Source organism: Haemaphysalis longicornis, unplaced genomic scaffold (assembly GCF_048455015.1).
Source record: "Haemaphysalis longicornis isolate Haplotype H1 unplaced genomic scaffold, Haemaphysalis longicornis Haplotype H1 scaffold_6, whole genome shotgun sequence".
NCBI lineage: Eukaryota > Metazoa > Arthropoda > Arachnida > Ixodida > Ixodidae > Haemaphysalis > Haemaphysalis longicornis.
The window spans coordinates 137,834,020-137,860,861 of NW_027526407.1; the positions used below are offsets into that span (position 1 = coordinate 137,834,020).

General features: G+C 44.2%; 1 protein-coding gene across 2 annotated transcripts in view; it reads right to left on the minus strand.

Moving 5' to 3' along the window:
- Positions 1–24,508, minus strand: part of LOC144141954 (putative Kunitz-type serine protease inhibitor) — a 52,396-nt gene extending 27,888 nt beyond the window's left edge. Inside the window, exons 1-4 of one of the 2 annotated variants that reach the window (XM_077673389.1) lie at positions 24,185–24,508; positions 20,272–20,439; positions 12,553–12,744; positions 7,458–7,527 (exon numbers count right to left, since the gene is read on the minus strand). In XM_077673389.1, coding sequence (XP_077529515.1) covers positions 7,499–7,527; positions 12,553–12,744; positions 20,272–20,439; positions 24,185–24,251 — 456 coding nt within the window. In that variant the 5' untranslated portion in view covers positions 24,252–24,508 and the 3' untranslated portion in view covers positions 7,458–7,498. Of the gene's footprint in view, positions 1–7,457; positions 7,528–12,552; positions 12,745–20,271; positions 20,440–24,184 lie in introns of those variants that run through there. The other variant, XR_013316774.1, reaches the window with a different exon arrangement.
- Between the last annotated feature and the right edge of the window lie 2,334 nt (positions 24,509–26,842).

The following is a 26,842-nucleotide window of genomic DNA, read 5'->3' on the forward strand; positions in this document are numbered from 1 at the left end:
ATGCCAATAGCAAGAGGAGTCGCAGCCTGGCTATAGGCCTAGATGCGCCATCACAACAAGTCGATGCGGCGGTACAGCGGCCCCGCTAACACGTGCTCCAACAGGCTCACGAGGGTCGCTGAGCCTTCCGGGTGGCACGTATCAAACTTACTGCATGTTCACAGCGCAGAAATACTCAAGAAAACTAGATTTGACAAAACCACAGAGAATAAGTTAACCGCAATCCAGGTTGGCTTAGCTTGGCTTTGTGGTTGCGAATTCACAAGCGAGGTGGTGCACCAGTCGGCTGTTCGTAAAAAGTTGCGCACATTTTGCTCAACAGATGTTTGATGCGGAACTTGTTAATAATCTTTTTAAACAACACATTGCAAGCGAACTTTGTTGGCTCTCTGAGTCACGGAATGAATGTTTTGTATTCTCTACCAAAAGCAACCTCTCGGTTGCGCCGTCTGGGGGACTTGATTTTGAAAACTGCCGCTGTAGGTTGGTGTCGATTTTTACGCCGCCAATAGGGAAACCAAGGAATGTCCAAGCTTGAGAGGCCTGGCGGGGCTGCTTCTATGCAGCGCCGAGAAAGACAGCCTTGGCTTGGCTATTCCAAAGTTTATCGGCTTGTTTATTGTTATTTAGAAAAATTATACCATTTCGGCGACTACATTATACAAAAAAAGCTTAAATGAGGCCAAGAAACACGGTATTTTGCTTTGTTTGGGTGACCAAATACAAATTCTTATGTTCTCTTTAGGTTGAAGTTTTGGTCTAAAGGCGCACGCGAAACGACCAGTCACGCGAATCATTCCCCGTCGAGGAAGATACGGTTATCGCTTAGCTAAAAGCCTTTCGGCTGCTGACGCTCCGGTAGTGCTGAGCGGGACGTCGGGAGCATAGCGGAGCGTCAAAAACGGTCAGCTAAAACTCTCTAGTAGCTTCTGACAACCTAGCCGACATCTGGAAGTAATGAGCACGGTACATTCGGCTTACAATAGAGGAACGGTTTTTTTTTCTGCACGTCTTCTCTCTCTCTCTCTCTCTCTCCCCCCCCCCGGTAATGAGACTGTTCACGGGTCATTAAAAGAAAAGACGGTGCGTTCGATTTGTGTTGCGATTGTGTTCTGTGCTATACGACGTGGTCGCGCATTATTTTTTGTACGTAGATATAATCCATCAATGACTGGTCCATAGTGTGGTTATTGTGTTGCAAGAGTTTTTTCTCGCTGCATTTTGTTGGTGCGAACATGATTTCTCGGCAGTGTATGCAGGTTAATGTCCGGGTTAACGCTTTCTTTTAGAGTTTGCGTTAACTGGCCAAAACAGCCGGCCTTGAAGCATACCTGTGCGTGCTTTCTTTTATTTTATAGGTTCCCTATTACTGTGTCTCTTAACTGAAACGAATTTCTTGAATGTCCAAGAATATTCCTGTCTCGAGGCGAGCCCAAGAGATAAGTATACATTGAGCTGTAAAGTTCTTTTGAGCATTGACCTGTAAAGTTCTTTTCTTCTCCCGCCGAGGTGTGCCCGAAAAAAAATCTATAGTGACTAAAACTTTCGAAGTTCTGCTTGCGTAACCAATTATTTTGTATTTAAATGTATATCTGGCACGTTTTTGTTTCCCATTGTTCAGTGTTGTATGCCTAAATTTGCATGTCATAATTTTACTTAGAGTCCAAGAGTGTGTTCATAACATGTATGTGCATCATATGAGAGTAGTGCATGTCTTTTCATGACTTCGAATCAAAGATGTCCTCATATGAATTTTGAATAAAAGAAAACCGAAAAGGATGTTTGTGTAACGCTCCAATTAATATCGCCACAAAGACAACAATTCGACACCAGAAAACGGACTATTACCTACATGTTTTCGTTCAATTATTAAACGCGTTACTGCACACACATACCACACGACGGGCGGCGGCTATTCCGAGGCACCGCCGCCGCTCTTCCAACTTTCGCGCCTGGTGCCATTGCCGAGCGGCCCATGAGATGCGGCCGGCGCGAAAGTTGGGAGAGCGTCGGTTGCTGCGGCCGGCGCCCGGCGGCCCAGCCCGGCTGCCGCGGAAAAAATGACGTCACAGCGTCCGCGACGTCACCAACCTCCTTTCCCCCTCTCCACTTGTTGCCATGACGTTAAATGAAACGTTTTTCAGACGCCACGTACCACTAGGTGAGGATTTGGCGCTGTTGGCGTGAATTACGCGGGACCATTGTGGATGCTAGAGAGGCCGCCCCGTGCTCCCGCCTGATGACGCCATGCGCGCGACGAAATCTATACTATCCTTGCCCCCGCAAAGCTTATGAGCGCTCTTTCTACGCGGCGCCGTTAGGATGCTCCAGTAGTAGCTTGCGCCTCGTGCTCCCGTGTTGCCACTAAGTGTGACCGCCATAGTACGTTGTCAGGCCAACTCGCCGCGGTGTCTTGGTAGCTGGGGCGTTTTGCTGTTGACCTCAAACACACGCGTTCGATCCGTGACGAGGTGTCTGCTTTTAAAGTGGAGGCGGAAAGCAAAAACGCCCGTTTGTGGAGATTTCTGGGCACGGTTCAGGCACCCAGGTCATCAATAATATTCCTGTGCCCTCATATACGGCGCCTTCATATATAGAATAGCTGTAGTTTCGACATATTATACCCTCGGACTTTGAAAAAAGCAAACAACATTGTGAGGCATCTCAGTGAATAAAAATTTCGGCAGCAGGGATCGGGCTACACGACGCTAATTTCAATTTTCACAATACAAATCTGGGGATTTCCGCACAGGATTTCCGCTAGGGCATTGTGCCCACGTAGCAGAGGAACAGGGAATAAAATTACACCATCTTCCCGTGGGGAACCCTGATGAGGATGCGAAGCATCGTGGCGGTTCCGTGTGGTTCCATTGTGTTTCCGTTATGTTGAGTGATCTGGTTTTTACTAGCGCAAGAAGGAATTCCGCGTCCGGGTCCACACCGGTGGCAAAGGCACGCAAGTGCTGCTGTGTTACGGTGAGTAGGCGGTGGTTCTCGAGTCGCCGAAACTCGCCCATCATGTTCTTGTCGATGTTGTCTCTGTGATAGAATCGGTAGTCTCCGTCAGCGTTGGTGAGGTAAAGGTTGTTGACATTGGTGAACCGGCTGAGAGCAATGTACGCGCCCTCCTCTTCGCAGCTTTGTCTTCTCCTTCTTCGGCGGTTCTCCTACGGGAAGATGGCGATGGTGGTTGCACGCGAACCTATCTCGTGATGGATTCTTTGGTTGGCCAATCCCTAGGGGCATCCTGCCACAATCAGCATCAGAAGCGCTGCGGGCGGGGCTGGTTGAGTTTCAAGGCGCGTGGCGCTTCCCTCCACAGCTTTCCAACGGGAAATTCAACATCCTCCTCTAAAGTTTTCAGTTAGTCGTTTCCGTTAACGTTCAGCTTCACGTGCCTTCGTTGTATCAGCAGCTTCTTGACGTAGTTTGAATTAGTCAAGGACATAAGGCGCGTTCGTAGCACATGTTCCTGTCCCGGATTTGTAGCTAGTTGGAAGAGCACCACGTACCTCCCGTTGCGGCCAGAGAGTCGTAGGATCGAAATCGGGTGCCGCTAACTATTTCTTTTTTATATTGTAGTATCGCGCAGCTGTGGGTGTAAGGAGGAGAGTTGCGCATGCGCACTTTGAGTGCGGACGCCGAAGCGGGATATGCCGAGACCATAAGATGCTTTCGCATCTAATAACCGCAACATCTATACACGGGAGCTTTCATTGTTCACTGCCATAAAAATGGAAACCGACCACATCTCCAGCCTCAAAGCCTGGTTTTTTGGCGCGGTACCAAACACCGAATCACTGAACCACCACCGTAGGAAAAAGGAAGATATAAATAACAGGGTCCGCAGCCGATGAGAATTTTGATGGTACTTTCTGGATAGGTTTCTCTGGAAGTCACTTAACCCTTTTCGCAACTGAAGTAAATAAATGGGCGACTGTAGCTCACGGAATACGCTTTCATTCTACAAAGATGTGATTAAATGACTACAATTGGCTTAAGGGGCAGCATGTAACAAAGAAAAAAATCGCATTAGGATTTATCGTGCTCGCCACAAAAAGATTTTAGAAATCGCCGACGCTGTAGAGCCAGCGTCTGCAAGCAAGTGTGCCGCAATGGTTTGTGACATCACCTCCAAGGCATCAGCTGGTGAAAACGAGGATTTCCAGATTTCGACGACACCGAACTTTTTAATCGGCAAGTGCGGCAACTATTTTAATTCTTGTGCACTGTTAGGATAAGAGAGTTTGAGCCGCGCCGAGGCTACCGCAGATAGCGGCGGTCATGCGTCAGTAACTGATTAGGTCACATTCAATCCGACATATAATTGTTCGCTCGTGGAATCACGTGTCCGTTATCACTGTAGACGGGTTTGACACGTAATGCTTCCAGGAAATGATAGACGACCTGGTGCCAGGAGCATAAAAAATGGCTAGATAGCCCATCCACAAAATTATGCAAACTGTTATCTTTCATCTGCGAAGTGGCCGAGACTACCATTCGCAGCGCGTCCTAGTCTGAGTGGGTGCATGCGCCAAGGACGACATCTAAGACATATGGCTGGCGTGCTGGCGATGCCATGCTGCCACTCATGCCCAGGCTATACAAATAGATTCGCATGCTAGGGTACATGCCGAAGACATACCAGACTGGCAGAAGGGTGAAAAAGTCGATTGACAGTCGAGGAGAAGGCGTGGCTATTATGTGGGAGGGGCGGCTGTGGTCAGAATTTCGTGTTCGCTGAGACAGTTGCGCCTGTTAACATCGAATGAAGAAATAGGCGCAAGTGAGATAACCATCGTGGTGCAGCAAAGTACCCGAGAGGTAAGGAGTTGTATCAGAAATATCGCGACGTATCGCGTGTAAACACCTTATTAACGCGTTAATTACTCGAAAAGATAGCTCAAACTGCAAGTTACACCGGAACAACCCCGTGTACAAACACGTTATTTCACTGCAATATTTACTCGTTATGACTGGCTAAGGCTGAAACTTGCTATGCACTGGTGTGAATTATTAATGCAAGAAAATGGATGCTCGGGCACAGCTCCATATATCGCTGACATGAGCCGGTACGTCTCGTGCGCGACAGGTGAGTCCTGGGTCAGAAGCGTGTAAGAGGCGTCATTGTTGCTGCTTTTAAATATGCGGCTTACCTTGTCGTTTTCTACCATTGAAATGTTTCCGCACTTTCACAGGTACATATTTGTTACACAACTTAAGTTCTAAGATGCTGGCTCCTTTTAGTCACCCAAGTTTTGTACAGCGCAAAAGTTGGATAAGCTCCAACTGCAAAGTCTACGAGCCATTTATTGTAGTTTGCACTGAACGTGATATCTAAAGAAAATTAATCACAGAGGCTGCAGTTCTACTGCTTAGAAACACCTCTAATATAGAAACGACGTCAGGATGTTCTTGTATCGTCCCGCATGGTGTGAACACTCCAACTCCGAACAAAGGGGAGCGATGCTTTGCCGTCATCGTAGCTGTAACAATGGAAGAATGCGGGGCCCCCAAGGCGGAATGCCCACAAATAGAAGGTCGGAAGCTCATGTGGATACGCTAGCTTTCTACGGATGTTTGGAGCCATGGGGGTCATAGTCTGCTGCTCTTGCAACTCCAGGCCTGCGAGGGGGGCCCCGCACTTTTACCAGCTGTACGGCCGCCTACTTGAGACGGTGCGAGTTTAATAATACATTTGGCGATTTTTTAAATACACAATGATACCAGTTTATCAGCGGAAAACTCCCATAATGTGGAACAATTATGAACAAAATAACACCGCCAAGGTATGGGCGTTCCTAAGAGAATACTAGGAGGTAGAGTAGACGCTCAATTTGTGTCTTACTTACAGAAAAACCTACTGTTGTAGAACGAACGGTATCAGGAGGATTCACAAGGTTCTTGAAACGACGCTTGATAAACAAGGATAATATAAATTTCTCGTTCTCAGAAAACAACAGATGATTGTGGAGCCAGCTAAATTGCTTCACATGGAGATATGCATGCAGTGCCAAAAATATTGACCGTGCAAGCTTGCAAATTGCGGTATTAAAAGAAAGAGCGACGATGTATCCATGTTAGAAACTGGAATCACCCTTTAAAAATTTTGTGGTATTCTTTATTTACCGTCCATACAACGATGTTATCTAATATTACCATTATGCATTATTCCCTCGCGAACATATAGGGCGGTTCCAAGCTTTGCCGATAAAAGAACTCTGTTTTTATGATGTCAAATTGAAACGTTTTGATATGGATAAATATTAAAATGCGATAAAGTGCCTCACAAGTAAATCTATGCACTTTGATGATAACAGCAACTAGTTTCCAAAGTCACATAGACACAAAGAAGTGCCCCACAAGTAAACCAGTCTACTTTGATGATAAAAGTAAAGTTTCCAGTGTCATATCGACGCAGTCGGGGAAAGTACTTTTAAGCGCATTTTACCAATGTGAAGACACCCCAAAATTCAGTATGTTTTATTACGTCTTGTTTCATGTGGTGTTTATATAGAGCCAATGTTTAAAAAACAGAATCAGTAGTCTAAATTACATTGAGCCCTTGTAACTCTCACGTCCACGTTGTACGTTTTTCATGTTTTCTAATGTGGAGTACCAAAACGCAAAATATTGTAAGAAATTGCAAGGTAGTCTCGAAAATGTTTGAACCAAGGACGAATAGCTGCCCTCATAAACAAAAAAGTAAGACGCTAAAATATTATCTATTTATTGACTCATTAGACTTGTAGCCTCGGAATCACACCGCGTTGTTCAAACCTTTATGTTACAAAAACAAAATGACTAACAATAGAAACACGATAACACCTTTTTTTTTCACAAGTTACTATGTTTTGCAACATTGTTTATTGAAACCAGTTTTTGATAAAAATGTCAACATAGTGGCCCTTGCACCGATATTGTGGTTGCCCACTCGTCGTACTCAGGAACAAAATGCACGTGCTCTCAACACAAGGAAATCTGCGAATGACTAACAGGAGAGTTCTGTTGCCCCGGCTACGTGAAATTGTCACACTATGAGGGCGACACAGCATACGTACCGTGACAAATGATTTTATTTTTATTTTTTTTGTGAGTTCTCATTGTTTCGAAGTAGTTAAAACCTTAAAATTTTACAATTGTTTTGTCATTTTAGGAGTCTTGCGACGTTTACCTCTAGAACTTTAACAAAGTTTAAGCTAATGATATATTTATCTGAATGTACACGAACAGTGTTTACCACAAATGCTGTTTGACTGTGTCTTATCATTACCCTTGAAATGCGCGTACATCGCCAATGTTCTCAAAAACAACTCAACAAAAACGTACCATAACATTTGCATAGAGAAATATATAGAATTCTGCCGATGAGTATAGAACTGTGTTAGAAACACCGTATACTTAAAACACGAGGCCCACACTAAGCGAATTTGTGTAAATAAATGTACATGCGGAAATTGGGTTAAAACATCACAATTTATTTCGCACCGCTTCATTCCTAAGCCTGGCGACCTCTTGGAACAATTTCTGCAAAATCCGAAGAAAGCATTAGACTTGGATCGGACGCGAGAACATAAATAAAAACATTTTCACAGACATTCTTCAATATGGTAGAATGTTTTGACCTAGTGTTTTTGTCTACCTCAGAGCGAGCGCTTGCAATCCGAAAGAGGTATTCGCAATAGTCCCCACGTGCATGACATGACCAAAACACTTCGAAGCGCTCTAGATCACAGTGCAAATAAACGTCTGGCGAAGGTCCTCTTCCTGAAACGTCAGTAAACTTATTTTTATTTTTTCTACGTTTTTCTCGTGTGTCTCTGCCTCTACTAACCTTATATATATATATATATATATATATATATATATATATATATATATATATATATATATATATATATATATATATATATATATATATATATATATATATATATATATATATATATATATATATATATATATATATATATATATATATATATATATATATATATATATATATATATATATATATGATGGAGAAGTCCCGTTGAGAAACACAATAGTTATTAGAACGTTTCGACCGGGGGCCGATCTTACAACGACCGTCCCCCGGTCGTAACGTTAGATTAAATATTGTTATGTTTATCAGTGTGACAACTCTATCGTGCAGTTAACCTTATAGCCAGGAAGCTTTTCTCCTGTATATATATATATATATATATATATATAGAGAGAGAGAGAGAGAGAGAGAAAATGCGGGGAAAAAGTGGAGAAACAAGTGACGAAAAAAATGCCCGCTGGGTGGGATCCGAACCCACGACCTCCATAATACCAGTCTGGTGCGATAACCACTACGCTACCGGCGGGGCGATTTTCCCCTCCAGTTTCTGGTGTGTTTATGTTTAGAAATTTTTGTTTCCTGTGCTTGGTTTGGTAGCCAGCGCCACTCGGACGACTCGGGGTGAAGGGGACCTTCTTTTTAACCCCCGGGCCGTGACTCGAGTGTCTACGACATGTCGAGAGTGGTAGACCAGCGTTGCACCCTCTTAAGCTTCCTATGGCACCACGACTGCCAGAACAGAGGCCCTCGCTATGCATATAGCGAATGATAATAGGGAATGAGGTGGTGCTCGTTGAAAATAACACATAAATGAGAGCTGGCAGTCCAGAAAACCTCGGAAAGCCAAGGGGAGGATGTGGTAGGTCATTGAAACAGATAAAGAATATGGAAAGAAAGAAAGTAAGTGGACAAAAAACTCCGAGTGGCTCTGGCTACCACCCCCAAGCAAAGGAAAGAAAAATACCCAAACATAAATACCCCAGAAAGTGGAGGGCAAAATCGCCCCACCGGTAGCGTAGTGGTTATCGCACAAGACCGGTATTCTGGAGGTCGTGGGTTTGGATCCCGCCTGGCGGGCATTTTTTCTCCACTTTCTGTCTTTCCAAATGCTTTATCTGTTTTATGACCTACCACATCCTCCCCTTGGCTTTCCGAGGTTTTCGTGACTGCCAACTCTTATTTCTGTGTTATTTTCAACGAGCCCCTCATTTCCTATTCTTATTCGCTACATGCATAGCGAGAACCTCTGTTTTGGCTGTCTTGGTGCCATAAGAAGCTTAAGAGGGTTCAACGCTGGTCGACCACTCTCGACATGTCGTAGACACTCGAGTCACGGCCCGAGGGTTAAATGAAGGTCCCCTTCACCCCGAAAAGTCGGAGTGGCGCTGGCTACCACCCCCAAGCACAGGAAAAAATTACATTGACGTAGATACCCCAGAAAGTGGAGGGCAAAAATAGCCCCACCGGTAGCGTAGTGGTTATCGCACCAGACCGGTATTCTGGAGGTCGTGGGTTCGGATCCCACCTGGCGGGCATTTTTTCTCCACTTTCTTTCTTGCTTTCCAAATTCTTTATCTGTTTCAATGACCTACCATATCCTCCCCTTGGCTTTTCGATGTGTCCTTGACTGCCAACTCTTATTTCTGTATATATATATTTATATATATATATATATATATATATATATATATATATATATATATATATATATATATATATATATATATTTATATATATATATATATATATATATATATATACAAGAGAAGAAAAACTTCGAACAAGGTAAAAGCACGATTGTGGCCTACGTTTCAGCAAAGAGAACTTGCTTTCCTCAGGGCAATCTCTCGCCTGGCAGGCAGGGTTTATATAGGGGTAGGACCCCAGGTGAAAGGAGAGGGAAAGATGGAAGGGAAATTGAGCAAGCTGATTGGTTTCGGAGTGTGTCGGGGGAGAGATTGAGGGGACAAGAAGGTTGTCTAGTTTAAGCCGCGAAGCAGGTCACACGGAAGTCAGCTGGTGGTTGATATTCGTGGAATTTTTGGACAGAAAGGATGAGAGGGTGCTTATTGACCCGCCGCGGGGTATAGGAAAAGGATCTCAGAACCGCCGGAAGCAGACCAGGCGGTGAGGGTGGGGTCCTTATCAGAAACTATCTGCAAGCCTCAGGTCAAAAGAAAAGATAGAGACGGGGGAAAACTAACTAGGTCAAGAAAAAAAAGGAGAAAAAGACAGGGAGGGAAACCACATAAACCCAGACACAAAAGAAAATGTTCTTTTGTGTCTTGGTTTATGTGGTTTCCCTCCCTGTTTTTTTCTCCTTTTTTTTCTTGACCTAGTTAGTTTTCCCCCGTCTCTATCTTTTCTTTTGACCTGAGGCTTGCAGATAGTTTCTGATAAGGACCCCACCCTCACCGCCTGGTCTGCTTCCGGCGGTTCTGAGATCCTTTTCCTATACCCCGCGGCGGGTCAATAAGCACCCTCTCATCCTTTCTGTCCAAAAATTCCACGAATATCAACCACCAGCTGACTTCCGTGTGACCTGCTTCGCGGCTTAAACTAGACAACCTTCTTGTCCCCTCAATCTCTCCCCCGACACACTCCGAAACCAATCAGCTTGCTCAATTTCCCTTCCATCTTTCCCTCTCCTTTCACCTGGGGTCCTACCCCTATATAAACCCTGCCTGCCAGGCGAGAGATTGCCCTGAGGAAAGCAAGTTCTCTTTGCTGAAACGTAGGCCACAATCGTGCTTTTACCTTGTTCGAAGTTTTTCTTCTCTTGTGTTCTCTACCATCTTCAAAGTTCTACTACTCCCTATATATATATATATATATATATATATATATATATAACAAACACGATTAACATGGTTAAAGGTAAAGAAACAAGAGCAAAGGTTTTAAGTTCATTATTCTTGGGGAATCAGGTATAGTTATTTATTATTCAAACGTTTGAAAGAAAACATGCTCGCCGGGTGGAACAGGCAAGAAGGGCCTACCGTCCGAATACGGATCTAGTGCGATCTGGTGGCGCCCCAGAGTGGTATATTGGAGGCTGTTGGAGACGTGCGGCGGCATCTACTTTGTGATATCATTTGGCCCATTGTAAACTTACTTCCTCAAAACTATATATATATATTAACCAGAATAGGAAATGTGGGGCTCGTAGAAAATAAGACAGAAATAAGGGTTGGCATTCAAGAAAACCTCGGAAAGTAAGGGGAGGATGTGGTAGGTCATTGAAACATAAACAATTTGGAAAGAACGAAAGTGGGGAAAAAATACCCGCGAGGTGGGATTTGAACCCACGTCCTCCAGAATACCGGTCTGGTGCCATGACCACTACAGTACCAGCGGGGTTATTTTTCCCTCCACTTTCTGGGATATTGATGGTAAGGTATTTTTGTTTTGTGCGCTTGGGGGTGGTAGCCAGCGCCATTCAGACTACACGGGATTAAGGGGGGCCGTCTTTTTAACCCCGGGCCGTGACTCCAGTGTGTACGACATGTCGAGAGTGGTCGACCAGCGTTTAACCCTCTTAAGCTAACTTTGTCACCAAGACTGCCAGAACAGAGGCCCTCGCTATGCATATAACGAATCAGAATGGGAAGTGAGGGGCTGGTTGAAAACAAGACAGAAATAATGGTTGGCAGTCAAGAAAACCTCGGTAAGCAAAGGGGACGATATGGTAGGTCAAATAAACAATTTGGAAAGAAAGAAAGCAAGCGGAGAAAAACTGCCCGCCGGGTGGGCATTTTTTACACGTACGACGTACGTGTACATTCCAAAACTCCACCAAAGAAGAACACGCCAAGATGTGAGTAAACATTCTGCCCATATAAATATGCGCAGTAGAAAGAATGACATCAGTACGCAAATCACTCGCCATTCAGTGCGCCCACTTTACCCAGCGCTCTTGGCTCTAGGGAGAATGACAATACAGCCGCCGGCATCAGAAGTAGATCATTACAGCGAACTCCCGTAACAATTTAGTAAAATTGTGGGCAATTTATTCGATGTCATGGTTGTTTTTCATGTGAAGTTTTGGCATTACACTAAAATTTGTAATGTTTGCCTGCAAAAAATAGTTCCATAATTTCTTCCTTTTAAGCGAATTTCGTAAAAAGACGGGGCAGTCTGCTGCCCTTGACAAGTACATCTTTCTAGTCTCTTTCTTCGACCACTAAAGCTGTTCCCCTCGCCTCGTGTTCATTTATAGATAAATGTAACCTTTTAATTTCCATTTATTCTTCGAACGTTCCCTCCGTTGGCAAGCCGTATGTTGGTGCTGCTAGCGCATTTTCATTTATGTTTACTTTTTTGTCCTCAACAGCACGAGCATTGAGAGCAAACGCGTTCACAACAGCTTGAGCGCTCTGGTAATTCATGTTATCTTAACTGTCGTATATGACACCGCTGTTAGGACATTTTTTTTCTTTTCTGAATGGCTATCGTAAAAATAGGTCCACCATGTATTCCTGATTATAAAAGCCCGCTGTTGGCGTACGTTGCCTCAAATATGCCTCCCGTTTAATGGAATAATGTTGACATGTCTAAAGTGTGTTAGCAGTTTTAGGTGTTTGGGAAGGTCCCGCCTTTAATTCCTTGTTTTCATAAAGTCTATCACAATTGCCAGGTTTTGGAATGGAGTGACAGGCAGACACAAAGACAAAGGCGCTAGGTAACCCCCCAAAATATTATTTTCAAAACTCTACGGTGTTACTTACCGATACATTGCTTAAAACAGCTGTTGTAGGCATAGTAGTTGTTCTTCGATGTTCCGCAACCGGTGTACAACACAACATAGCACCACGTTTTGCCACCCCAATAAGAGTTTGTGAGCTGTCTTCCACAAGATGCGCCATGTACGAGCCAGTATTTGCAGTCTCTCCGTTGCAATCCCGGCCGGGGACCTGTGGCTGGGCAACAAAAGGAGGACGAGTATTAGAACAATGTACGGGATTAAAGCGTCAACCCGTACATAAATTTATGCATATACAAATAAGTATGGCAAAAATTAATTTTATTAGATGGAAGCCATTGACACGGCTTCCATCTAATAAAATTACAGGCATTACAACACCACAATCACGTGGTTTACGTTGTAAATTCGCAGTGAAATATTGCCAGTGTGCATTTGTGAACGAAACGAAATTGAAGACCACGTCAAGACAGAAACCTGGCCGTGGCGATCTTCAAATTGGGGCAGCCAACACACGAAAGCGTTTATTCACAGATTTGTAAAGTAATCTACTTTTGTGGTTTTCTATTTTTTTACACCGTCGAGGCTTGTTAATGTTCCTATTGGTATACTGGCCATCATTTTGTTTTAGCTGAAGCGGGCTCAATACAAAAAGCAAATTTGCTTTTCTTTATTTGCACTCATAGTGTAAGTTCTCCAAATAGCTTCAATCAATAAAATTTGGTTGCACTAATTATCTACGGCAACAAAATGTCCCGTGTTACTTAAACTCAAAGGCGGTATTTAAGGAGGCTAATTTTATTCTTCTCCCTAAGTATTTAAAGGATCTTAAAGGTTGATTGATTGATTGTAGGATTCAACGCGCCGACGCAACGCAGGCGATGAGGCGCGCCGTAGTGGAGGGCTCCGGATTAATTTTGACGACCTGGGGATCTTTAACGTGCGCCGAAATATCGTTCACACGGGAGTTTTTGCTTTTCGCCTCCACCAGAAAAGGGGCCGCCGCGGTCGGGAATCGAACCCGCAACCTCGTGCTCAGCAGCGCAACGCCTTAGCCACTGAGCTGCCGCGGCGGGTAAAGAATCTTAAAAGGAAATACGCTTTGTTTTGCTGGTAATGGTACTTGCTAATTCTGCAGTATTACGATATCTACACTTATTAATTCATAGTCGCCTTCTGAAATTCGCACGTTCATATTTTGAATACGTGCACTCGTGTGGAGAAACATCCTGAGCGAAAACAGATACTATATGCTCCATTTGGATATGCCTTTATTGAACGGCATATCCAAGTTAGTTTTAGAATAATTGCTAAAATGTCTCGGATATCTGCGTTTTGTAGTGCACACACTCCCCTAGAAGAACGAATAAGTTGAACGGCCTAACAGAGTGTTCTAACGCGTGAATTTGCTAATAACATGTAAGGTTGTAGTAAGGCTGCTTTTATCTGTAAGGTTGCTATCTTGTTAACATTGTTAGCCTAACGTCATCTAGGAAATAGTTTTCTTCCGTGGCACAAAGCTAAGTTCACATTGGCGCGACCACTAGATATGTTTAATGATTTAAGGTTTCAGAAAAATACATTCCTGTGTATCAATTTGTGCGTCTTTTCGACACTTTGCTTCTCCGAACCAGCATAGCACCGGCCGTAACCACATAACGCACCGCCTAAAACACATTCTGTGTAACTGGTTCTACCTATGTCTGTACCTACGACAACATCGTAATAGGTATATAAAAAACCCGTATCATGCAACAGTTCCTGTTCTCTATGTGAGGTGAAGGAAGCGGGGCGCCCGCGCTTTACACGTATAAACCGAAAGCACTTGTTTTAGTTTATTTCAGCCCCCGTCCTTAATGCAGACAAAACAAACCGCTCCGCTTTCAAATAACCAAATTGGCTTTTATCTGTGAGTAGCGAATGCGATACAACTGCCAAGACGGTCCCAAAACAACCAAAGGCGCATCAATGAACCACCCGAAACTTCTACCACTTTTTATGTCTGGAGAACAGCGAGGTCTGTAATGCAGAAATAAAACTGCGGGATCTCACTAGTAATGACGTAATGACCATTATATGCAGCTCCCGTTCCTGGATCGTAGTGTCTAGAGTGCCGTCCCGCGACGCGTTAGCTCAGAGCTGGAGGCATGGCTAGAGTGCCGTCCGACGATATCCGAGTTTTCGACTAGGCTGGCAGGACACAATGTATGCGATTCTGGTGCCGAGGTTCCCTTTTACCTTCCAAATACCAATGACGGTGGTTCGAGTCTGGCCGCTGCCTTCTTGAGCTTTTCTTTCATATTTAGTTTAAATTATATTTTGCGGGGTTCAATATAGCCTAAAGAGTTTTAAATGGTTGCTTTCTGATCGTTAAATTTTGTTAGCTAAGGTTACGTCACATAACGTCAGACAGCAAAAGAAAATGTCAGACGCAGACCTTTTTTCACAAACCTTCCGTGGACGTCGCTTTAGTAGACTGCCTATTTTACCACCGAACGGCACTCTAGACCCTAAAGTCAAGCAAAATGTTAAGTTACGAACTGTTTTCGACGGATAAACTTGAAGTTCAGAGACATGTTTATATTTGTTTTTTTTTGTTGTTGATAGCACAATCAAGAAAGTATACTTCTAAAAAACTAAGGCCTTAACGGCCGGTGGATACTAAAATTGCTTTTTTACTCGCTTCGGTAACCAATGCCGCATGCCGTTTGCGACCAAAAAATTTGTTCACCATGCCAAAAAAATGGTCGCTCTATGGCGGAATTTGCGTTTTAGTACCTTATGTTATTCAGGGTGCAACAGCAGTTTGATGTTTAAAAAAACACCCTACAGACGCCAAGGGTTTCAATTTATTGTCCAAGATTCTGTCTGCCCTTTAAAAAATTTCAAACAAATCCAATACACATTCACGTGTAGCTCAGAAGGCAATGCCGCAAATAACGTTCTTCTCGCTCACCGACACCCCAGCGTGTGTCAAAAAGCGTTTCTACATGACACAGGCTCTTCTACCAGTGCGACCAAAAATATGCCTAGCTAGCCTCTTTATGGTGGCTCAGCTATATAAAAGACTACGATGTTTCTGTAACTGAAATTTCTTCCAGCGTCTAAAAAAGAATCAGTTTCTCGTTTTCATGCAAAGCCGCGAAACACGTTTACAAGTCCCGAATAGCCTGTAATTCCTGTAATTGCCTGCGTAATGTGGCGTACGACCTGTGTCTTTGTAGGGACGCTAGATTATTTGCCGGTTATTTAGGCCAAACTTCGACTCGCTATTGTAAGAGACCATTTCATTGAAGCATTTCTAGAGTAGTCGTTTTAAACACGGTAGATTCTGAAGCTCTGCCTCCGCCCTAAAAGAACCGTATCTGATACTCGGATCCGCAGCAAAATACGGGAAAAGGATTGGAAGTTATTCAAATTTCTCCAAAATACCTTTCTTTTCAAACTAATTATAAACTAAAGAAGGCATCAAGGAATGTTATTGTATAAGTGCTTTCAGTATGCTGGGTATGTTTGCCTCAGTGCCTGTGCAGTAAACAGTGTTCTGTTTGTTTGCGAGCTGGCTAGAAATTTCTGTTAAATTAGCTTTCTTATTTACCACGTTTGTACCCGCGGCCAGGCACTGCCGTTAAAGCTCTATATACCTTTGCAGGCCTGAGCTCTGTACACTTTCTATTTTGTGTTGAAAATAAAGTAGTAATATTAATACTAATTCACCACATTAACTGCAGAGAACAGATACCTTGCGGCTGGAGTACGGGGGATTGATTCCCTGCCGTGGCGGCCGCTGTTGTGATGGAGGCAAAAAGTAAAAACGCTGGTATGTTCGAGATTTCGGTGCACGTTAAAGATCTCCAGGTGGCCAAATTATTCCAGAGCCCTCCACTACGGCGCCCCCCATCATCTGTGTAGCATCAGCGGGTTAAAACTCATAACCAATCAATGACTTTGCGGTGAAGGCTATGTTGAGTACAAAACAAAGTGTGAGTCTGAAGTTTCACCTAAGGCATCTCAGAAACTTGCAACAGAAAAAAGAATTGTGTATTTGTAACTATCCACCCGGTAACTCATGATGAAATATTAATTTATTAGACTACAGTCGATCGAGAGGTCCGACTGTCTCGCACAGCCTCATGAGTAACTGTATCATTTAAAACCGCGCGTTAGAGAAAAACAATTATGCGATGTTCCTATATAAACTTTTCTGTGTATATGTTTCTGCGCGTCGCCGTTCGTCCATTGCCGCGTTCGCATCGCAATGTGTTCGTAGCCCGTTTGTTTGTGGTCGGCGAATAACACTTTCAAATTCATTACTCCATTTACCTGTGCGTGTGTGTGCCCTTCTGTAGACGTCCATGTCTTTGCCATATCCTAGGCACAGTTTTAATATTGTTTTTTTTCGAAATGGGCGTGTAATTTTTATTGCTTGCCTAGCTGACCATTTGTGAAAAGGTGAACGTAGATGTTCAAACATCTTCTATCGTAGAGAAAAGCTGCAGACAGCACAGCTTTGCAGCATTTACCAACCGCTGGTTCAAAGCGTTATTGTACCATAAATGAAATAGGATTGGGTTCAATTAAAGGAAAACTTTTGTATACACTAAACCTATTAGCATTTTTTGGTTAACAAAGCACCAGAAGACACGGCCCCTCAAATTGACGGTTTTTTCCTGGTATGGGGTTTTTTACCACAGTAACACCAATATAAATGATGAAAGCCGCCAAATGCGTGTTATAATATCTTCCTAGTGCAGCGTACGAAGCGCAACTGTAATGCAAGGTTTTTATTTACTGATAGTGCGCTAACGTCATGTCACGTAATGAATCTATCGTTTACGTGCATGCTTTCAATACAAGCCTTAATGATATTACAGAATAAAAAGCGTGGCAGGAGCGCCCTTCTGCGTTCATCTATCCCCTGCAACAGGGTATTTTTTGGAACTTTGAAGAGTATTTATACGCTTACATTACACCTCCCTTACGAGCTTTAGCTGCATATGCTAGTAGCAGTGACATTAACCTATAACAGTTCATGCTAACCTAAGATAAGCATGTGTGCCTTCTGCGAAATGCCTAAGAGGGAAGCTGGCCTCAGAAAACAATGCGAGCCAGAATCAGATCGTCTTGGTTGCATGGCAACGCATAAAGACGGTATGACCAGCCAGTCAGAAGGAGGAGGCGGCGTCTCGCTGCTATGCTGCAGCCAGGCACGTCTCGCCTCTATTGCCTCTTTCTTCAGGCTGCTGTGGCACACATGCGCACAGTGTGATAACTGAGCATTCCGTCTGCTTGTTAAGTTTGCTGTAGGCTGGCTTGACATTCTGACCTCGACAAACTAACGATTGTTGTCATTCTCCCATCCTAACCTCCAAGGCACCATGAAAATAGCCAAACCATTGGCATCGTATGGTCAATACGCAGGAGAGCAGCGGAAACGACGGTAGAAGCAATGTAAATGTAGCATTGCCACAATTGTAAAAAAGATGGGCGAGAATAAACGTGCCTTTGCTTGCTTAGCATTGCCATACTGACCCGCGACCCTGCTTTGCCTGGCCAGCGCTTTTCTAAACCGGTAGAAATTATTGGCACGTCCGCAGCTAGCCACCAAGAGGTACCAACATGCTGTCCCTTAACCCCCGATTCCCCACATAGAGCAAAACACTTTTTTCGACAGCTTTTAATCTCCTTATTCCAATCTAAATTGACAAATAACCTCCCAATGTACCGCACATAACGTTTTGTCTGTGTGTGACAAGGGAACAATTTCAGTTTACATAAAAACATCCCCTCACTGGCGTAATATGTGTTGAAATACTCACCTGCTACATACCCATTACTCAGGCGGGACGCATTGAAATAAAATAATTTGGGTGAATATATTTTAATTTTTTTTATTTGAATACCCTAAAGGCCCCGAGCGGCATTACATAGGGGGGGATAATATCCATACAAGGCATACGTGAACACGCGTAAAAAAGACCGCACTGAGCGAACAGAAAAACTGCGCGGAAGATACATTCGTAAAAAAAAAAGAAGGAAACAAAAAAAGAAGAAGAAGCGACACGGAGTTACCACACAGCGCATTTCATACCCGCAGTACATTCCAATGCCAAGAAGTACACATGGCAGCCGAACATCAATGCTGCACTGGCACACAAGATACAACAGGGCACACAAAAAGTATCAGTCGGAACTTTCCACATTCAGAAGTTTGCGCAGAGCAGATTGGAAGTTAGAAGGGTCATCCACCGCTACAATCTCGCGGGGTAGCTCGTTCCACTCGCTTACGGAGAGCACAAAAGGGTAATTTTGGTACTTTTTGGTTCTTGCGAATACGGGCGAGACTTTATGATCGTGGTCAGTGCGATTGGACACATAATGGGCTGGAAAAATATGAGCACACGAAAAAGATGCAACACCATGATAAGGAGAATGAAAAAAGGTCAAAAGGAAGAATTTATGACCAGTGCTAAGGTCTGGAAGAATCTGTTTTGATGCCGATACACTTTGGTATGGCGAGTACGAGCGCAGAATGAACCCGGCAGCCTTATTTTGAATGGACTCGATACAGTCGGACAGAATAGCTGTGTGAGGGTTCCAAATAATAGAAGCATAGTCGAGGGTTGTACGGATGAGGGAAATGTATGCTCGAAGTCAGTCGAATATATATCAGTAGTCGTACGTTGTAGTCATACATAGCACTATTACGAGGTATAAAACAAAACGAAATCGTTTTAAATACGCAGAAACACAATATTCTAGCTGTCCCGCGGCAATGGAATTTTCAATTTCAGTAGTATTGTCAGGCTTTCTGGACAGCACGTAGAAAGTGGCATTTTCTCAACCCGATTTTTCAACACAGTCTGAACCACTCAAGAAGAGTAGTAATTTTAAAACCACCATAAGTTTCTTCATCCTCTAGCTTTTCGCAAATTACCTCATCCGGTTTCTATCATCAAGGGCACATGTTTGCCGCTCCCGCATATAGCAATAACAACTGTATGCCCAAAGAACGCAAGATCAAAATTACGCTAAATTTCCCCCATTCCCCACGTTCAAGATATCTGCACGATTTACTGTCCATATAAACATTTCCCCGCTATATAACATTACATACCTTTTTGCCATGTAATTAATTATAAATGTTTGGTACTATTCCTGAAAACCCCGAATTTTTTCTTTCGTCTGTAAAAATGATCATACACAATGTTTACTTTTCATTCACCGCACCATTACTTGTTTAAATACACTTTTCGGTACCTCGGTTCCCGATGCGCAGAAAGGTCTACTTATTTTGGTGGGGTAAATTAAGCGCACTTTAATTTATACAAATTTATATTGGGTGGTCGATGGAGGCTGGAAAATATTTAAATTCGAACTGGCCATCGAAAGCTGCTGTTACGTTTTCAATAAAATTTCCTGTGTACGTTGTTTCAACTGTCGTCGTTTCAGGCATTTTGAAAACTGGATCCCCGTTCGCGGTTTTTGGGCTGCTCTTATTAATGATCGTTTTTGAAGTGAGTGTTACTTACTGAAAATGCATTTCCTTATCGATTGTTACAGTTAGGAATTGCTAACTTCCAATTGGAAAGCCTACAATGTTTTTTTATACTCCGGTCAACTGGTAATTAAGTATACATCAATGTAAACGAATTTTTTAGGCTTCTTTTTAAGTAATTGAGAAAATGTTTCTTGGGCAAGGTACTCTTAGTAGGCTTAAAGAAATAGGGAAGGCTTCACTTACTTGGTGGGCAAACGTTACTACAGTCTTGCCTTGTTTCGAAGCTGTTGGCGTGGTCATTGCAAACATAGTTCTGCTCGCAGGCACCAGAGTCTGCTTTGAAGCTCCATTTCAACCGTATAATGGTGCAGCCCTCTAAGGTAGGTTCCACGTTGCAAGAGGCATTTCTTGCTACATGTTGACAGGAGACAAAACACGGGTTCGTGTATAATTTCGAAAATTAACTATATTAGGCGTATCTCGCACATTATCCAACAAAAACATCGTTATATTTTCCTGCCGTAGAGTGTACTTTTGCTGACACGAAGTGTTCTTTTTTTGGTAGTCTCAGCAGTTTCACCATCATTAAACCCCTCTTCGCTCGCTTTTTAAGGAATCTCAGAACACTCCGACGTAATGTATACACATCACGCGACACAGGATTAGGCAGTAGCTCGCTGCCTAAGCTCCATATTCACCCGGAGGAGTTTTCTTCACGGTTTGTCAGAAAACGTTCACAGCTGTCACGCGTCTCGACCGGCAGAGAAGAAGGAAATGGGAAACAAGGCCAGGTGAACAAAATACATTTATGACACTGCAAAGCACGAAGCAAACACAACCGAGTTGATAAAATCATCCATGAGATAAAGCTATCGAACTGTCGACGATGAAATATACACAATGTCCTAAGACACTTCTCCCCAAAAGCTACAACTATGTCCCGGAACGCTGCACCAGGTGAGGCTTACATATTTCGGTGGTGTTGACTTATGGATATGGTGGTTGACGTAAGCAGCCACGAAGAGCTGGTACCCGCGTGCCGTCGTCGCGATGTTGGGTGGCTAGCGTGGAGAGGCTGGTACTCCAGAGGACCTTGCCGTTATCGGGACCGTCGTAGCACAGGACGACGATACGATGCTGACCGCAGACACGCGCCCGTCGCCGCTGGAGCTGCCAAGACGTGGGTTGGCGGAACGTCGGGAGATCGGAGCCAAAGCGTCGTCGGCCCGCTCCCGTCCAGGCTTGTGTGGCGACGTCGGTGCCCTGGGTAGCGTCACCCCAGGCTTCGCTCTTCGGGAGCCCGATGTCTTCTTCCCCCCCTGCCTCTTTCTGGTCCTCCTCTTTTCTTCCGTCTTCTTCATTGGGCGTCATTCTGGGGATTACGTCATTCTGGGGATTAACCTTGATTCGTGACAACAGCATGTCCACATTGAAATGCCTGAAGTTCGCTAAATTATATTATTACTTGCCAAAAAAACTGCCGAAGTTTGGACTATGTCCCGCAGGGCTTGAACCACAACGAAGCTGCAGGATTTTTTTATTCGTGAGCACTGAAGGACACATCACCGTGCATTCGAGCATGTTAGAAATTGTTTATCTGCACGTTTCTTCATCGCGTTGCCTTGTGCTTGTAATGGTCATCGTCGTATCCACCGATACCATCGTGTTCCTCATGCGAAGTATCCCATGAGCGTTAGCGCTTGACGATGATGGGGTCAGCGGCCGCGCCTACATGCACGAAGCATGCACGACGTTACTGGAGTCGCGTCTACGTTCCGTGGCGCAGCTGTTGCTCCAGCTGTGGCGTTGTTGGTTCCTAGAGAACGCAAGGAGCTCCTTGGATGAGCATGAGCAGGAGAAAAGTTTATTTGACAGTGAGATCGAGCTGGTAAGGGGGCGGGGTTTTAAGTCAAAGGACTCCGTTGGTGCGGCCTGCCGTCTTCGCCCTTTCAGCGAGCCAGAGCTGCTAACGGAGACCCGACCTGGGAAGTTCCCTCTCCCACTGCTCGTATGTAAGAGTGGGAATTGGTGTGCAAGGCCTGGGTTTGAAGGGTAGTTTTCCCCAGATTTTCGAAGGTAGCCGCGACGCCCGCGCTCACGGGCACGCTTGGCCTTTTCTCGCTCCTCGTGGTTTTCGCCTGTTTTTTATTCTATACCCACTGCGTGTTCCGGAGACAGTCGGCGGTCACCTCGAGGCACGCGCTCACGAACACTCGGAATTTTCTTCGTACTGATTCTAACGCGTTACCCATTACGCACCACACAGTGCGGCCAGCTACAACAGCGCCGCTGTTAAAAGTACTATCCTGCAGTTATTCCTGTAACGTTTACTGGCACCGTAGTCGCAACCTTATCTGCTTGGTGATAACATTAAAAATTTAGTATCACTGATTAATTGGTCTCGCGATTGTCACTACTTAATTACATAAGCTCCGCAACGATTTTATGCTTAGATATGGTCACTGTTCGGCTACGAACTATAATATTATCAGTAAAAGCACATTACGTATTTACCAGCTATACGCGAAGGTATAAGAGACGAAAATGAGCATAATAGCTACACACGAGATATTTTTATAAAATATAGAATTTTTTTACTGTATTGAAGTACATAAATTCTTTTTCCAAATTTTCGTTCTCCGAATAATCGTCGCAAATTAACCTTTTGTATTTTGTTTTAGTTTATGTGATGAAGCACTGCTTCCGTATAACTTAGAAAAACTATGTACTGCGCGAACTCACTTTTTGCTTTTAGAAAAACATCGTCGATGTCCGCAATTACCCTTGTAAGCAGTTATCAGTTACACCGCCACCATGAAGTATTAGGATATCATGAAACAAATACTCAACAAAAAGTTTGGACCGGCACTAACACGTGAGCGCGAGCTTCCTGTTGCTCCAAGCCCACAGTACAAACAGGCTTCGGGCTGCCGAATGCGTTAGAAGCTATACGCCACATCGCATTCTCGCATACCCCCTTGGAGCAGCTACGCAGCTATGATAGGGTGCAGCTACCTCTATAACGTGCAGCTATCCCCGCTCGTTAGCACTGATTGCCTCTTTCCTATTCAAAGCAGCAATATCGGGGTACAACTCATTTTTTCCGGGCGTACGAATACACGCCATTGTGCGTTTAAAGCAAGCAGCCCCTAGCAGCCAGGCTCGGCAAGCGCCTTGTTATGATAAAGCGCTCTTAGCGGAAGACAAAATGAGCGCTTGCCGATCTTTATATCAGTTCCCAGTTTCTGTCGCAATGAGAATACTTGCAAAAGGTGAATTTTAGGTTGTTGCCGAAGTTTGGTTAGTTCCTATGTTTGATGCTGTAAAGGTAGTGCTGGCGAATAATCATTAGCTGGCACGCGTTTTTACGTTAGGCGCGGACCGAGGCCAGAAACGTATTGACGGGATAAGAGGAAAATAGAGCGACACCACGAAGTCAGCCCCTGCCCCGCCCACTCCCTATCCTCCTTCCGCCCTCATTTCCACACTATTCGTGTTTTCTAGGCCTTTTTATATAGACCTGGAACGGAACCGGAATTTGCGGACCTTTATAGGCTGGGTTTCAATCGATGGCACTCTTACCGTATTCTGGGAACTCAGATCTGCACACAAACCCACGAAAAACCCTCCTAGTTTTACCTACCTTCCTGCCGTGACTCTCAAAAGAATCACGACTTACTCGAGAAGTGCAATTTGAAACAGCCATAAAACTAACAATATTCCAAATTTCTTCCCTGTTGTATTAGAGGTTTAAACCCACAAGTTGGCTCATCGCTACTTTTTTTCCCGAGAATGTGCAAGATATCGCTTTACCCACAGTTTGCAGTGCAACCTCTTTCCCGCCCACGGTAATGGCAGTGATTCCTACAGAACCATCAGACGGCCACGGGGCACTGGGAAACAGGAGCGCTCCTAGGTGGGTGTGCTAATAACCATGCTGTAAGCCTTGACACTGTGTTGTAAACTGTCTAAGCTTACACTCAAATGTTTTGTGTCCATAGCTGTCGCACAGCCTGAAAATATAAAGAAACGTCAATACCTATTGCGGAACAGTAGTGATAGCTTGATAATTGTTGTGGAAGTGAAAAAGTGAACATGAAACATTTGGGGTATGATAAACTTTCCGCACTACGCAACAGCGAATTACGCTACTTACCGACTGGATGTTGCCCTTGTACGGCGTATACAATGAAAAGCACTGCTGCCACTTGCAGTGAGCCCATAATCGTCAAATGCGTGATGCACAAAATGAAATCCTTTCTAGTCCTAAAGTACTAGGAACTTCTTTCTGTCACTAAGTTGGCTCGAAGGTGATAATTAACGGAGTATTTCTACCGTATTTAATAACCCAAGTATTTCGCACAATCACGGTGAACCTTACTCTCTATCTAGCGCCGACCCTTTCACACTCTTTGTTAAGGTGCAAGTGCTCCGTTGCTCCCAGCTGCCTTACGAAAACCACGATGCACCTGCGTGCATTAGGGCTGTCAAGTGGACTGTGCGGCTGGCTGCGATCATTTGAGCTCATTGTTTATTGTGTGAACTGTGAGACAGCCAGGTGTTTTTTCATCCAGAGTAAAGTACAAAGCTGTGGTAACCATATATCCCGAAGGAAGCAACGACCTGCCTTAAAGCTTGTGTTAGCTCTCAGACTCTTTGTGGTTTGCGCGATAGGAAGACAACAAGCTACGACTCTACCAAGAAATTCAAAACAAAGCAACAGCCGGTATTCAGTGCTGAAAACAAAAAAAAATGTTCTTTAGAGAGCACATTTTAACACCTATATTTATAACACTGTGTGATAACACTAGCTTTTGTGAACTTGCAATATAAGATACTGCTTTTTCACACAGTTTTTTAAAGTTCACGTCGCTCAACACTCTACAGGTAGTGATTTTATATATTTGGTTTTCCCGTGGTTACTTGCCTGTTGACAGTGGCCATAATCATTGCCCTCATTACTGGCAATACAGAGGTTTGAAACGGTGTCTTTAATGTACGTTAGACACAAAACAATCTCTGCACTTATATTTCTTATGGTTTGAAAATTGACCGATTGGTGGCTCCGAGAACGAAGGCACATCGTACGAAAATAGTGCAAGATTCCCCCTATAAAGCGTAGTCGAATACTTTACAGCGAGAACGGCCTACTGTGTAGGGATTTAACACATTGGTAAGCACCATACTATGCATCCAGGACTGATGGTATGAAGCCGCGATGGAATGAAGCTACCGGTATGTGTGAAGCTGCGCACACACGGAAGGCGAGGAAATAGCAGCGGTGCGCAGCCGTGGCTCGAGCTGCCTAACCAACTGGGACCCCGAACTCTGACAGAAGTATTCGAGGTCAACAAAGGCCCTCAAATAAAAGACAGGGTGTTCGTGCAGGGGGCCACTAGGTCACGGGAAAACCATGCAAACACCTATGAAAGGCCGAACACACTGCCTGGAGAAAGCGGTATCAACCCTTCCTTGACACGAAAAACAGAGCTAAGCAAAGAGATTGAGGAGCATGCCTATTGATGAGGGTAGGCCTAAAACGAAACGTAAACTAACGGTCTTGTGTAAGGCAAGAAATAGAATAGTGAAGCTGGATGGGAAGAAAGCATAACGCCGAGCAGTAAAAATAATGGTCCAGCGTAAGCACCGGAAGCCGGACAGCGCAAGTTGCCAAGTACCCGGTGCGTCCCTCTGGTGGCGAGCTCATAAATTGGCCTGAGAATCCCTCGCAATGAAAAAGAAGTGGATGAAACCGAACGGCCCTGGTTTTTAGCGGAACCGTTGGTCCGGGTTTCATGCCTTGAGTGCGTTACCGATGTGAGCACACCTGGTTCTAAGAACAAAACTGATAGCATAACCAAAGGTGTGAAGTGGAAGAGGTGAACAAAGGTAAAGATGAAGCCTGAGATCAATGTAGCGGGTTGAAAACACGGTATCGACTTGGCTTGAAATGGAATACCTTGGAAATATAGACTTGGTTAATAATATATTGTTTGTTAGAGAATGAAAATTAGAGAGGTCAGACCAAATATTTGTAGAAAATTTGTGTCTGGTGCAGTGCTGTGTAAACTGTAGGAGTAGGTGGTTGTAGTACAGCAAAGTAGTATTTCAGTTTGGTAATGCTTCGCCCGAATAGTCGAATCGTATAGTGCAGTAAAATAGCGGTGCACTTTTGAAATATTTTCATGAAAGTGTAGTGAAGAAAGTAGGAGTTCAGTTCTCTGTTTTTTTACTATATATTGAGTACTTAAAGATTTGCTCTAATATAGCACAATAGGGTAGGATAGGATAAAATCAGACAGAAGAGAGCACCTTCAGTATGCCAAAGCTGGGACAAAGAGGAAGAAGACATGAGAGCCCTCTGCTGCTTCCTCCTTCCATCCGTGAAGATTGATTGGTTCCCGAAGTCTGGTGCCGATCATGGAACAAATCGCCCGGACGCTGGTTGATTTGGCAAGAGGATCAGCAGGTTCATGGGGATTGTTCCCGGAGTTTGGTGTCGAAACTTCGGTATACGACTATTTACGTTCATGTAACGGGACATATCGGCTATAGTTAACAAATGTATATAGCTAGGACTAACTCTACGTGAAGACCTCCACGAGAACCAAGATAATGTAACGAAAAGACAAAGAAGAGGGCAGGCGGGATGTTCTGCTGCCCTCTTTTTCGGCGTTTGTCGAGCCGATTGAGGACGAAGATGTGTGCGAGCGCATCCGGCATGGGCTCTGTGACAGCCGCCCTGGAAATAGTGTAAATAGAGCGCTCATCATCTTTCATCATGGTTCGTCTCATCTCTTCCTTTGCCTCATCT